The following is a 14325-nucleotide window of genomic DNA, read 5'->3' on the forward strand; positions in this document are numbered from 1 at the left end:
CTGGGCATCCTATGCTGACAAAGATAAGAGTTTATAAGGAGAGATTCTTCCTAAATGAGAAAATTTGGGAGTGGGGGAAAGATTTTGAGCAGACCTTTAAAGAAAAGGTTAGATTTAGATACTGAGAAAAATAGAATTCTAAACTGTAAAGCTAATCTATACTAATAAAAGGGTAATATGCTAATTAAACTGGACATCTTCCGGACATCCTTCTGGACATCCTTCCAGACAAAGCCACAGTGGCGGGGCCAGGCAAGGGCGGTTAGGGGCAACCAGCCCGGCAAGTGAGGGCAGTTAGGGGTGACCAGGCCAGCAGGGAAAGGCAGTTAGGGGAAATCAGGCCTGTGAGTGTCCCACGTCCCACGTGGTTCAGGGTTCAGGTTCAGGGTTCAGGTTCGGGCTCTGGAGGAGGCCGCATGCAAATGAAAGAGACAAGAAATAATAATTTGGAAATTGGGGGCCAGGCGGAAGCCCAAGGAAGGACTCCGCTTGGGCACCAGCACAGGCCTCACCATCCTTTTATTCAATTTGGGATCCACCCATAGCCCTTAGGCAGGCAATTTCCAGTAACAGGCAGACTATCTTATCAGTAAGGATTTACATGACTGTCTGGTGGGGAAGTTGCTTCAGCTACCATTGTCTGGACTAAACAGTGGGTGTACAGCCCTGACCTTTGCCAGAGCTCAAAGGACAACAGCCTTCTTGGTTCCTTGTCCACACCTCTCTGCTCGTGAAGACAACAGGTAGCTTCCCACACAGGCCGGCAAGGAGGGGCAGTTAGGGGCAACCAGGCCAGCAGGGGAGGGCAATTAGCGGTGACCAGGCAGGCAGGCAGAGTGGTTAGGGGCGATCAGGCAGGCAGGCAGGCATGTGAGCGGTTAGGAGCCAGCGGTCCTGGATTATGAAAGGGCTATCCAAGGGGTCCCGGAATGGAGAGGGTGCAGGCTGTGCTGAGGGACTCCCCGCTCCGTGCACAAATTTCATGCACCAGGCCTCTAGTAAACTATAGGAAAAGATACAGAACAACTTGAACAAATTGCAGACTATAATGAGTATTCAAATTTGGCTAGAGCTAAGAAGAACCAGTATAATACATCCCCTAGTTTCCTTTGCAGCTATGTGGGACCATATGTCTAAATAAGTAGAAAAGTCGAGTGATATATTGCTTGAAACTTGACTACATGGCTGGAGCTCCAGTAACGATTTTAACTATGAGGATGAGCTCCACAACCTCTGAATGGCAAAGTAGTAATACCTAACAGAGACTAGGTTATCTGATGCCATATCAGCTTTGAACTGCCAACACTGGCTTTGTTTTACATAAACAGATTCTTTTCTGTTTTCTACTTACTGTCCTCCAAAAATAACATTATGAAATTGAAAATTATACCATCATTTTTAGTCAAGTCTCATCTGGTTACATGTATCTCTGATTGAGAACTCAAATATCCTTTTTCTCAGAAAACATAAAAGCTTCTTCCTCATCTTTTCTCTGGTACACATACAAACCAATCACCCCTTGGATTTGATTAAGTTGGAAAATTCTTTCTGGTTATGAAGCAGCCAAGAACATACTTTCTGGTTTCAAACAGACCACGGCAGAGGTTATATCATATCGTAACCATGACACCTAGAAATAATCTTATGCATTAAAGTTCATGTAATTTTGGATGGTTAACTTAACTGCTAAAATTGGAGAATAAGTAAATTTTTTAGGTTGAGACAAAGAGACAGTCATTCAACTTCTTAAATCTTGTTTAATACTGCTAAAACCAATTTTAACATGTATCTTTGCATACAACTATAAAACTTAATACCTATGTACAAATATGTGTATATAAACATGTATAGACATGTAGATAGATGTAGATTTTTAGAAGTTTCTTATTATAATACACTTTAATACTCTGAGAAACATAAAGGACAAAATGATATAACAGCATTATTCTAAACATACTGTTATTTTAAGTTACTTGTACTAAGTAGACTAAGTTGTCATTACACAAAACACACACAGACACACACACAAACACACAGTACCTTTAATTTTGTATTCTCGAGATTCAGAGTTTCATTTTCATATTCAATTGATTGAAGTTTTCTAAGAATTTCTTCACATGAATTTTTTCCCTGGTCCTCCATTTTCTTCAGGTCTTCCAAAAGATTATTGATTTGCCTTTATAAAATAAATTATATATTTTATAAAAGTTATTAAAATTTCAAAGAATACATTTTAAGTGTTTCTGAAATTATTTTGGTAGGGTTCATTGTTTCAAAAATTAATAGAAGTCATAGAACAAGGGAAATAGGAAGCATTCATCTATATAAAGTTACTACTAAGTAACCTTGAAAATACCAATGAAAAATTATACAACATTCTCTTTGCTATTCAATAAAACAACTAAACTGTCATCCACAGATATGTCTATCTCTCTCATTCACACACATACAATTTCAGGACAAGATTAAATAAAAGAATCAAGTCGGCAATAACTAATCTTTAGAAGCAAGTTATATGTGATAGTTTTCAATGATAATACTGAAGAGAATATACAGAAAATAAGACATTTAAAAGCAAATACTCAGGGTTTATTTTCTTACTTTTTCATTGTTTCGATTTGAACTTCCAATTCCGTTTTTTCTATTACGATTTTCTCATAATGACTTTTCCAGGCATTGGAAGCTGAAATTGCTTCAGACAACTTGGCTTCCTAAAAAATACATAAAGTACTCATCTTGTAATTTAGTAACACTTTGGTTTTGTACAGGGCCCTAAATACAAATATGTTATAAACAAGGAAAAATCCTATAAAGCATGGAACTATTATTATAGGAAATTTCAGTATACAACTCTGTATACAGAAAAGAATAGTATCTTTATGTAACTATTATTTTATATGCACGTAGTGGCAGTTCTAACTTAACATTTTAAGGATGTTGCTGGAACTATTTTCAAACATTGTTTCCTAACTAATGAAGATAATTCTCTTTCTATTTACTGTAGTTTTCATTTTGCATCCTACATACAGAAGACACCAGCAACCACATAAACATCAGAGGAGAAAGAAACTACCTGTAATTCCATAATCCATAGCATTTAATAATGCAGCCTTATTTTATAATGATGCCAAGATGTTTTGTAGAGGTCACCCCCACTGGCCTTCAAACACTGTTACTATCAGCAAAGAGATGAAAGTGGTAGTAGTGGCTTATTCACTTTGAATGTGAGCTCCCAGAGGTAGAGATTTTTGTTTTATTCATTGTTAGGGCTTTGAATAGTGCCTGGCATAAAGCAGACTCTTAATGTCAAATTAATCCAATCTTTATAAATCCAGTGAACTGTATAGCCATTGTACCCCATCTACATTCTATAGAAAATCAAATTCACTGGAATGACAACAGTGCCAATAATCACTAATCAGAAGAATCAGAAGTAAGTAGTCCCTCCTTAGTTGCAGGGGATCCCTTCCAAGACCCTGAATGAATGCCTGAAAACACAGATAGTACCAAACCCTACATAGACTATGTTTTTCCCAACATACATATCTCTGATTAATTAAATTATATTTAATTTATAAATTAGGCACAGTAAGAGACTAACAACAATAACTAATAATAAAACAGAACAATTAAAACAATGTCCTATATAATAAAAGGGTAATATGCAAATAGACCAAGCAGTGGAACAACCGGTTGCCATGACATGCACTGACCACCAGGGGGCAGACACTCAATGCAGGAGCTGCCCTCAGCCTGTAGGCCCTGAACACCCAATCGGGGCCTGCCGGCCAACCTCTCAGTTCTTTCCCTTGGCCAGCAGGCTCCAATTGCCCGATGGGGAATGGGGAACCGGGGGTGGGTGGCAGCGGACGCGGGCAGTGCCAGGCCAAGGCCCCCGCCCCGCCAGTTGCCCCACACACAGAGGGCAACCAGCATCGGGGGACAGGGCCGGCAAGCAGGCGGGAACAGCCAACCTCTTGGTCCCTCCCCCCCGCCAGTAGGTTCTGATCACCTGATGGCAAACAGGGAACTGGGGGGAGGGGGGAGGGGGGAGGGTGGGGGGGGGGGGGGCAGGGCCAGCTGCCAGCATCCAGGGAAGATGGCCCTGATTGCAGACCATGCCTAGGGACTGTACCTGTGCACGAATTTCATGCGCTGGGCCTCTAGTACTGTAATAAAAGTTACGTGAATGTGGTCTCTCTCAAAATATCTTATTGGACCATACTCACTCATCCTTCTTGTGATGATGGGAGATAATAAAATGCCTTACTGAGTTGAGAATTTCACCTTTTCACTTAAAGGAAGCACTTTATGGTTTCTCTTTGGAGTACCAGAATTGCTAGCATCACTCCTCTTACACTTAGGGGTCATTATTAAGTAAAATAAGGGTTACTTGAACACAAGCACTGCGATACCACAACAATCAATCCAATAACCAGGGCTAAATAAGTGACTAAAAGGCAGGGAGCGTTTACAGTGTGGATATGCTGGAGAAAAGGATGATTCATATCCCAGGTGAGACAAAGCTGGACAGCACAAGATTTCAGAACGGCATGCAACTTAAAATTTAAGAATTGTTTATTTCTGAAATTTTCCATTTAATGTAGACCACAGTTGACTAAGGGTAACAAACTGTGGAAAGTGAATAAACAGGTAAGAGGGGGATTACTATAGTAATGGTAACAGTTAACACTTATTGGGTGCTTACTCTTTTCCTTCCATCATTCATCCAATCACTGAATAAATACTTATTGAGCATCTACTGTGCACAAGACATTTTTTGTTTATATTCTTACAGTTATATTTTTGCTATATTGAAGATGAGTATTCTGTTTTCAAATTCCATGTAAATAAATTTTAATATGCACTGTGAAGTATAAGTTGGGTAATTATGTTATACTAGAGGCCTGGTGCACAAAATTCGTGCACGGGGGGTGGGGGGAGTGTCCCTCAGCCCAGCCTGCACCCTCTCCAATCTGGGACCCCTCGAGGGATGTCCGACTGCCCGTTTAGGCCCGATCCCGGATTGGGCCTAAACGGGCAGACATCCCTCTCACAATCCAGGACTGCTGGCTCCCAACTGCTTGCCTGCCTGCTTTCCTGATTGCCCCTAACTGCTTCTGCCAGCCAGCCTGATCACCCCCTAACCACTCCCATGCCAGCCTGATTGATGTCTAACTGCTCCCCTGCCAGCCTGTTTGCCCCCAACTTCTCTCCTCTGCCGGCCTGGTCACCCCTAACTGCCATCCCCTGCAGGGTTGATTGCCTCCAACTGCCCTCCCTTGCAGGTCTGGTGCCTCCCAACTGTCCCCCCGCCCCCGGTTGGCCATCGTGTGGTGGCCATCTTGTGTCCACATGGGGGCAGGGAACCAGCTGGTTTGCCCTGAAGGGTGTCCTGGATCAGGGTGGGGTTCCCTTGGGGCGTGGAAAGGCCTGGGCGAGGGGCCTGTGGTGGTTTGCAGGCCAGCCACGCCCCTGGCAACCCAAGAAGAGGCCCTGGTATCTGGAATTTATTTATCTTCTACAATTGAAACTTTGTAGCCTGGAGCGGAGCCAAGCCTCCTGCTCGATCCGTGGCTGCCGCCATTTCTGTTCGGATTTGTTTACCTTCTATAATTGAAACTTTGTATCCTTGAGTGGGGGCCTGGGCCCGCCAGAGTGTGTGGAAAGCTTGGCTTCTTCTGTTGCCAGGGAAACCCAAGCCTCCCTTCTGTTAGCCATCTTGGCTGGGGTTAATTTGCATACTCACCCTGATTGGCTGGTGGGCGTGGCTTGTGTAACAGAGTGATGGTTAATTTGCATATTACTCTTTTATTAGAGAGGATTATAAATGCAGATACTTAGAAATTTTACCTATAAAATAAATGCTAAGACATGATATGATTAATTGTTATAGGACTACTTCAAAAGGAGTAGTCAAGGAAGGCTCCTCTGAAGAGATGTCAATTTAAAAGATACCTAAATAGCTGCAATGAACATAGGGGTGCATATATATCTTTGCTTATAAATGATTTAGAGTTTTTCAGGTATATACACTGGGGTGGGGTTGTTGGGTCATATGGTAGCTCCGATAGAGGACTGGATAAAGAAAATGTGGTAATATACACAATAGAATACTACTCAGCCATAAGAAAGGATGAAATAGCATCATTTACAACATGGATGGACCTTGAGAGCATTATGCTAAGTGAAATAAGTCAGACAGAAAAAGCTAAGAACCATATGATTTCACTCCTATATGGGATATAAAACTGAAACTTATGAACACAAACAGCAGTGTGGTGGTTTTTGGGGAGTGGGGGGAGGGGGTCTTAATATAAGGTGACAGGAGAAGACTTGACTTTGGGTGATTTTATAACTTAGAAATCCACACATGAAACCTATATGTTCATGTTGATTAATGTCACCCCAATAAAATTTATTAAAAATGATAAATTAATTTTTTTAAAAAGGATACCTGAATGATTAAAAAAAAGAACCAGTTAGTGTAAACAAGAGAGGAACATTATAGCCAAAGGCAACAGCAAACAAAACAGTGAAACAAACCAACTCCACACATTAGAGGGGTAGAAAGGAGGCTAACATTGCAAATTATAGTATGGCCACACACTGTGTTTTGACATATCTTTTCTCATTGTTTTCTTCCCTATAATCATATGATAGGCAGAATTATTATCCCCTATTTTATAGATAAGAAAAGTAAAGCCTAGAGAGATTAAGTACCTTACCTAAAGTCATAAGGTTAACAAGCAGAGGAGCCTTCCTATATTATTATCTGGGGCCTGGGTGATATGACACTATTTAAATAGGAAATCCCAAGAATGTTAATGACTTGATTGGTTTGGTTTTTATCACTCAAGAATATTTTCAAGCTTTCAACTAGGTCTACAATCATCTAGATTTTGAACCTAGTCTTCAATTCTTTTAACTAATTAAATTCTTCTGAATGTAGGTAGGTTAACTATTAGTCTTAAAATGTTAATACTTGAGTTTATAAAATATTGTTCTGTTTACATAAGTGTTTGTGCAAGTCTGTTTTCATTTCGAAAAACCTCTAATAATTCTGTAAGTCTTAACATAAGGTTCTAAGAGGTGGGATACCAATGAGACATTAAAAAGTAAATATTTTATTAATTGGTATATGAGTAAATATAATAATTTGTTAAAAACAACAAAGCACTAAGTCCATTTGCAACTCTACTACACGCAAAGATAACTTTCACATGGTGCTGTTTACGTCAGAGAATGGTTTTAAATGTATTACAGAGTTTAAATGAATTACTGAATAGAGACATATGGTCAAATAACATAAATCAGCATTTCCCAAACTGATGTTCCTCAGAAGCAGTTCCAAGAGTTGTTTTGTGGGTAAAAGAAGAGTTCTGTGGTTAAGTAAGTGGTGGGAAATTCTGAGTTCAATACCCTTCATTCCACTGCTTCACTCTTACTGAAGTCTTCTGAGGGCCTCTAATATGCTAATGGGCACTGTAAGTTTCCAAAGGGAAATATGTATGAAATGTTACCCTTAGTTGGCCGTAGAAGCTCTGGGACACACTTAACATAGCCTTTAAGTTCCCAAGGAAACGCTGATAGAGTTCCATATGTAAATTTGACATTTTATGTAATCTTTCAAAAGAAAGACTACAGCAAAAAACTATGAGTAGAGTTTTTCTAGTATCAGTAACCTTGAGAAGAATAAAATTATTATATTAAGCATCATGACATTAACTGCATAAACTAAGTACATAAAATAGTTCAGTAAGAAAGAATCTAGTATATACTAACCTGGTTTCTAATCTGGGAAGTAAGGTTTTCAATGTCTCCAGTAAAATGTTCAAGCCTTTGTTTGTAAATTTTAGATGCCTTTTTCAGGGCCATAGCTTTTTGCCTACTGGATTCTTTCATTGCTGCTGTCTCATGCTTATTCTTTTTCACTTGCAAGTTCCATTGGACTATCTTGGTCTCTAAGCTCTAAAAAAATATCAGCAACAATTAAACTTTTAGAACTCCAATGTTTATGTAAACATTGCAATAGTATGTAAATAATCTACCACATGAGATTATTAAAGTATTCATCACACAATTAATAAAAAACAAAACAGTGAAAATAGATGATTTCACCAGTGTTTATCTCTAACCAGTTATAGAATGAAAATTTAAAATACACAATCTACATAAAACAAATGCTACTCTCACTATGGATAACAATATTGCTGATTATAGTACAAACACTAACTTCCTTGAAACTGTAGTGATTAACTAGAACTTCACATCTAGATGATTACACATAGGACTAGTTATCTTGAATTTTTTAAAAAAAACAATAGTTGAGCTACAGACAACTCAAACAATAGGTATACAAAACTCAAAGGAATTAGTAGTTCACCAAAAATATGATCAAAGTCAATAGATCATGAAGGGTATGGATGAGATAAACATACAGGTATTTACCAAACTTTAATTTAGTAGAATTAAGGGGCATGCCTTGACACTTAAAAGAGTTCATCAAAGACAATAAAAGTACTGCTTTACCCAATGAGTAGTAGTGGAAGTTATTATCCCAAGACTGAATGAAGTTACATAAAGGAATGACTACTAGTTCTAAAGAGTGCAGGTAAAAAGATGTCTGAAGGCATGTTTCAGTCTACTGAGTTTGATGGTGTTAAACAGCATGACTGTTTTCTTGACATATCTCTTGATGACATAAGGAGAGAGGCTACTAGGCTGGGTTAATGATGAATATGATTTAGTGTGACTACTCTCATGTTTTTTCCCCCAAAATTATTTTAAGAGTTTGTATGTAAAGTATTTGAGTACTAAGCATCTAAGAATTTAAAGACCTAAGATTTTAATGCTTTTACATTTTCAGAAAGTTGTGCAGTACTTCAAAGAATGTAAAATTATTACAGAACTTAAGTTTTAGTCTCAATGAGACAATCATTTTAATTTTTTAAAAAGCAAAGAAGTCACAGTAGAAAATGGGGCTTTACTACTTTACGACCAATAACTAACTGCTTTATAACTTCTACTAAAATTGAGATCTTAAATAAGATTTGAAGACTTTGTTTCTTTGAAGAGTGACTAGGTAGATAGGAGAAGCAAAATATTAAGCTGTCTTTAAAAATCTATCTTAAACTAAAAACCCCAGGGACTGTTTTAATAAGTAGTTGGAGGGAAACAAGTAAGAGCAGTGCGGTGTCTACTGAAGAGAAACCAAGATCCCACAGGAAATACAGCTGTCATTCCTCTATGAGACCACAGGATGTCATCATCACACCATGAATAATTGCTATACTATTAACCTTTTAAAACACCAAAGGTGAAGCACATTTTCTTTTAATTAAGGTTCCAGTCAAAACTTTCTCACTAGATTTATCAAATCCTACACTTAAGCACTATTATGGAGTATAACGAAACTATCGAATTATTTTTAGTTTCAGAAAAAACTAACCCCTCACAGTCATTTGCCAAATGAATTAGACACATATTTAAAATCAACTATTTGCCTTTTCATAATTCCAAAGAACTATCAACACTGCATATTATAAAGATAATTATTCTCTGTCTCTTCTAAAATATGAAAATATTCTAACTCTAATTGTTATAATAAAGATCTAGAAAAAAAATGAGTTCAAAGAATCTTTGGGGTAGTTCTCAGAGAATTATAATGTAATTTATATTTTTAAAAGGCTCAATATAATGAATTGAATAAACAATACTAAAAAAAACTGAGATTTATGTTGCCAGAGTTCATTTAGAGTTGTTACTCTAAAATAAGAACTTGTTAAACCTAAATCAAAGAACTGAATTCTGACATGCAATTACTTCTTAATGTCTTAAATTCCAAAAGTGTGTGTAAGACGGAATGTAGAAAAATCAGTAACCAAATGCAACTTCCTTTAATCATTTATAAACAGTTTAATTTTTAAAAAGTAAATTGAACTTCAAATATTAGACAGAAGGCTCTCATTGCAAAATCTTAGCAGTTTGGCCTTATATTTTTTCCTCAAATTATCAGGAATATTAAAAGTAACTGTTCACTTTTAAAAATCACTTAATAGTTCATTTCTGAATTGAAGAAAATAATTTCAAAAACTTCCCCAACTGCTATTTCAGGACATAATTAAAAATTGTGTAAGTAAGGTAAATTATAGTAGATGATTACTTGAGATATTAAATCACATGTAGTCCCTTGTATTTACCATCATGAGCAATGCAATAACAACTCTTAATTCATAGGCAGTGCCCCAAGACACTGATGAAGAGGACACAGGGCATCTATGGGGAAAGTGCTTAAAAGCACATGTTGGGGGACAGAGGACAAAGTTTTACATCCCCTATAAGCCTGTTAATGTCCCTTTGATGGGCAAAAGCTCATGGAAGGAAAAAAAGAAACACACCAAGTGTCCTCTTGAAACATGTGCCACAGATTGCAGATGTCTGCTAAGATTCAGGAGTGCAAAAGCAAACTAATTTAACTCAGAAGTCCTCACACTCAGTAGGGGTTGTCTTTGTACACTTCTCTTCTGAAAGTGAGAACACTACTTAGTTTCCTTTGGCAAAAATAATGGCAGCAAATCCAGATAGCTAGTGTCAAATCATAGCAACCTCAACTTCTTATAGCAAGTGACGGTGAGGATTCCTAAGCAATATTTAAACCATCCAGTTTAAACCAAAAAAATGTCTCTTATTTATACTGCTAAAAAACTATAACAAGGAGATTACTTGATTATCTAAACACCAAACCTAGGGTAACTGATTTTATTTTTTTTAAATCTATTTTATTGATTCCACAGAGAGGAAGGGAGAGGGATAGAGAGTTAAAAACATTGATGAGAGAGAAACATCGATCAGCTGCCTCCTGCACACTCCCCACCAGGGATGTGCCTGCAACCGAGGTACATGTCCTTGACCGGAATCGAACCTGGGACCCTTCAGTCCGCAGGCCGATGCTCTATCCACTGAGCCAAACCGGTTAGGGCAGAGTAACTGATTTTAAAGTTATTACCATTAGTAAACACAAAAATAATAATATTGAATGCTTACTAAATATGTGTGAGAATATGTATGTATGCATAGATGTGTCCCCCCCCCCCAAATAAAGACCAGAATACTATATACCAAAATATAATTGTTTCAGTTTTTGAGTTATTTTAATTTTTTTCTCTTTAATGTTACAAATGAATCACAATAAACATAAATTAACAAAGGATTTTTAAGTAATTCAAGCTCTACAACCCTTCCTAGAGTGGTACTAAAGAGAGACAGCATTTTAATATGAAGGCAAGTCTTTAGGCAGCCCAGAGATCTTAAGATTCAGATTTGCCTCAACTATGCATTTTCCATAGCAACACTTAAGTTGAATTCTTTCAAAACCACCAAATTCCAGAATTAAGGAAAGGCTTTATAGTAGATCATTAATTTAATCACAAACTATAAAAATGGATGAATATTTATAACCTTTATGTATTCTTTTAATTTATCATTTTCTGCTTCCTTTTTATGTATTTGGAGCTGTAGTCGTTCATGAACTACTTTAACTGATTGTGAAAAACGGCTGGCTTTCAAAGCATTTTCCTAAAACAGAGAAAAGAAATGTGTTATTTGATCTATTTCTCCACAACTTTACCTGTATTTAAACATGAACTAAAAAACTGATAAAAAGCAAAGTAACACTTTACATAAACCATATTACACACACCCCATTATATATGTATTTTATGTACAGCTATTAGGGATGTTTTCTCCTCCCTCCTTTTATTTAATTATCTCTTTTTAAAAATGTCCATATATGCTCCTAAGTAAAATTATGGGTATATCTAAAATACTATACAATACAAATTTATACAAAGTTCCTAACATACAGTAATTTAAGCCAAGTACCCCGACAAAACACCATAAAAATCTAACAGAAAAAAATTTTAAAAATTAAGATAGGCTATTTGCTATGTAAAATATCCAAATAATCTAAAAACCTTTTTGTGTCTATTTCTGAGGATATGAGAGCCAGAATGGAAAGAAAGGAAAGGAGTTAATTTTAAGAAAATAAATGAATTAAGCTCAAAATCTGCTTACCTTTTCATTCTGAAACAAACCTAAAAGTTCTTGGATATAGGTCTCCTTTTCAAGTACCTTCTTCTTAAGATCCTTCAGCAAATATAATGTTAGAGTTAGGAATATCATAACTTAACATTATCTAATTTTATAAAGCCGAGCAGCATATAAACAAAAATGTCAGGAGAATAGACACAAGTGTAAAAGACTTACAGTATTTTCACTTTCATTATCAGTTAGCTCCTCTAATATGCTGGATAAACTGTCACCTATCTGTGAAAAAAAGGCTATAATCAGTGTTCACAAATTACATTACTCCATATAAAAAATAGAAAGTGGAATAAGCATCAACTAAGAAATTAATATGAACAACTACAATGCATAGTGCAGATTTTTAAAAATGTTAACATCAGAAGAATTTTTGCCTAAGTGTTCCAAATCATGTTTTGTCCACAATTCATGAAATTAATTAATTTACTAAATTAATCTCTAAATAATGTCTCAGAAAGTACAAGCCAATGACATAAAAATCACAAAAAATCTTGTATGCAGAGGAAGCTCACAGTGCTATTAATAAATAGGTAAAAAGCATAAAAAAACTAATTTTACCAATAAGAATTATTTTTAATTATGGTAAATCATAACAGAATCCTATGTAGACATCTGAGATGAGAACAAAGAAGCATGTTTATTCATTTGAGTATTATATTCCTGTTTGAGAATGTGAAAAAGCTATGTATTCCTTGCACCCACAAGCACATATGCTTTGTAACTGTAATGCAAACTGTATACACAATTTCAGAGAGTTCATGGACTTTCATGAAACCCTCCCATATGCTCTATAAGGTCACACAGTGGAATTGCTTGGTACACGTTTTCATTTCTCTGGGTGTACACAATTTATAAATGAATGTTCACAGCAGGTTTATTCATGACAGCCAAAAAATAGAAGCAACCCAAATGGCCATCAACTGAGGAATGGGTAAATAAAAATGGTATATCATAAGCACTGATACATGCTCCAACATGGATGAAACTTGAAAACACTATTGGATGAAACTTGAAAACACTTTTAAATGAAAGAAGGCAGTTATGAAAAACCACATATTAAATGATTACATTTGTATGAAATATCCAGAATCAACAAATCCACAGAAACAGAAAGCAGATCATAGGCTCTGGAGGGCTGGGAGATGAACTTCTAAAGGGCACGAGTTTCTTTTTGTAGTGATGCGATGCTCTAAAATTGTGGTGATAGCTACACAATTCTGTGAATATACTAAAAGTCATTGAGTTGTATATTTTAAATGGGTGAATTGTATGGAATGTGACTGTTAACATCAAAAGAATACATGAATGTATAAATGTAATGTATACAGAGCTTAAATTCTATGAGTACTTTATTATAATTGGCTGAAATGAATTATAACATTATAACAAAGTTTTTGAGATAATGAAAATATATTTCTACAAAAATATGCTGCTCTCATGTAGAACTATTTATGAAACATTAAAAGGGTTAGTTTAATGATTGCCATTTCAAACAAAAATTCCATCTCAAATATACCAACATTTTAATTTCTACAGTTTGAAAAATAATATAGCCTTCAAGTGACAAATATCACTTTTAAATTAGTGGTTAACATTCCTTACTTGTTGGTATTCAGTCTTTCTAAGAAGGTGTTCTAAAGCTTGTTTCACACGTTTAAACGTATCTAATTCTTTTGTTAATATTTCCTTCTGTTTAAAAGCCTTCTTCGTATTGCAGAAAGATTAGCCCGACAAAATATAAGAACCACATACATAGTTAAGACATAGTATTAAGACACTCTAAAATATATTACTGTTATCAAAGAATGCACTTTTTCTTAGTAATAAAATTCTTTTATACACAGTAATAGTAAATACTGCCAAGTTTATTAAGAGTAATAGACTCTATTACATAGTACATTAAAGTAAACTGAAATCAAAATAAGAGCTTAAACTATAAAGTATTTTTGGCATTTATTTTGATAAAATTAATATTATACAATCTATTTTTTGTCCCTAACTCAAACTTTAGTGCACTGAAATTTTAGAGATATCTATTCCACAAAACATTATAGAAAAGAGATATTCATCTTTCAGAATATTTTGGTTTTAAATTAACTCATGAGAAAAGCTGACTCTCTAATTCAACTCCAGGTAAATCAAGCACCAAGGTAAACAGTTTCTGGCTTAACCTCTTATCACATGCATGCCTGAGACTATCTTTGAGAAGAATTATGGAAT

At 36.0% G+C, this 14325-nt stretch overlaps 1 protein-coding gene across 2 annotated transcripts in view; it reads right to left on the minus strand.

Annotated features, from left to right (window-relative positions):
* ODF2L (outer dense fiber of sperm tails 2 like) overlaps positions 1-14325 on the minus strand; it is a 40215-nt gene that overhangs the window by 13774 nt on the left and 12116 nt on the right. Inside the window, exons 4-11 of one of the 2 annotated variants that reach the window (XM_054721237.1) lie at positions 13966-13989; positions 13708-13809; positions 12268-12327; positions 12076-12147; positions 11461-11577; positions 7786-7971; positions 2602-2711; positions 2041-2176 (exon numbers count right to left, since the gene is read on the minus strand). In XM_054721237.1, the coding sequence (XP_054577212.1) occupies positions 2041-2176; positions 2602-2711; positions 7786-7971; positions 11461-11577; positions 12076-12147; positions 12268-12327; positions 13708-13809; positions 13966-13989 (807 nt within the window). The remainder of the gene's footprint in view (positions 1-2040; positions 2177-2601; positions 2712-7785; positions 7972-11460; positions 11578-12075; positions 12148-12267; positions 12328-13707; positions 13810-13965; positions 13990-14325) is intronic. The other variant, XM_028142549.2, reaches the window with a different exon arrangement.

This window comes from Eptesicus fuscus, chromosome 9 (assembly GCF_027574615.1).
Source record: "Eptesicus fuscus isolate TK198812 chromosome 9, DD_ASM_mEF_20220401, whole genome shotgun sequence".
Lineage (NCBI taxonomy): Eukaryota > Metazoa > Chordata > Mammalia > Chiroptera > Vespertilionidae > Eptesicus > Eptesicus fuscus.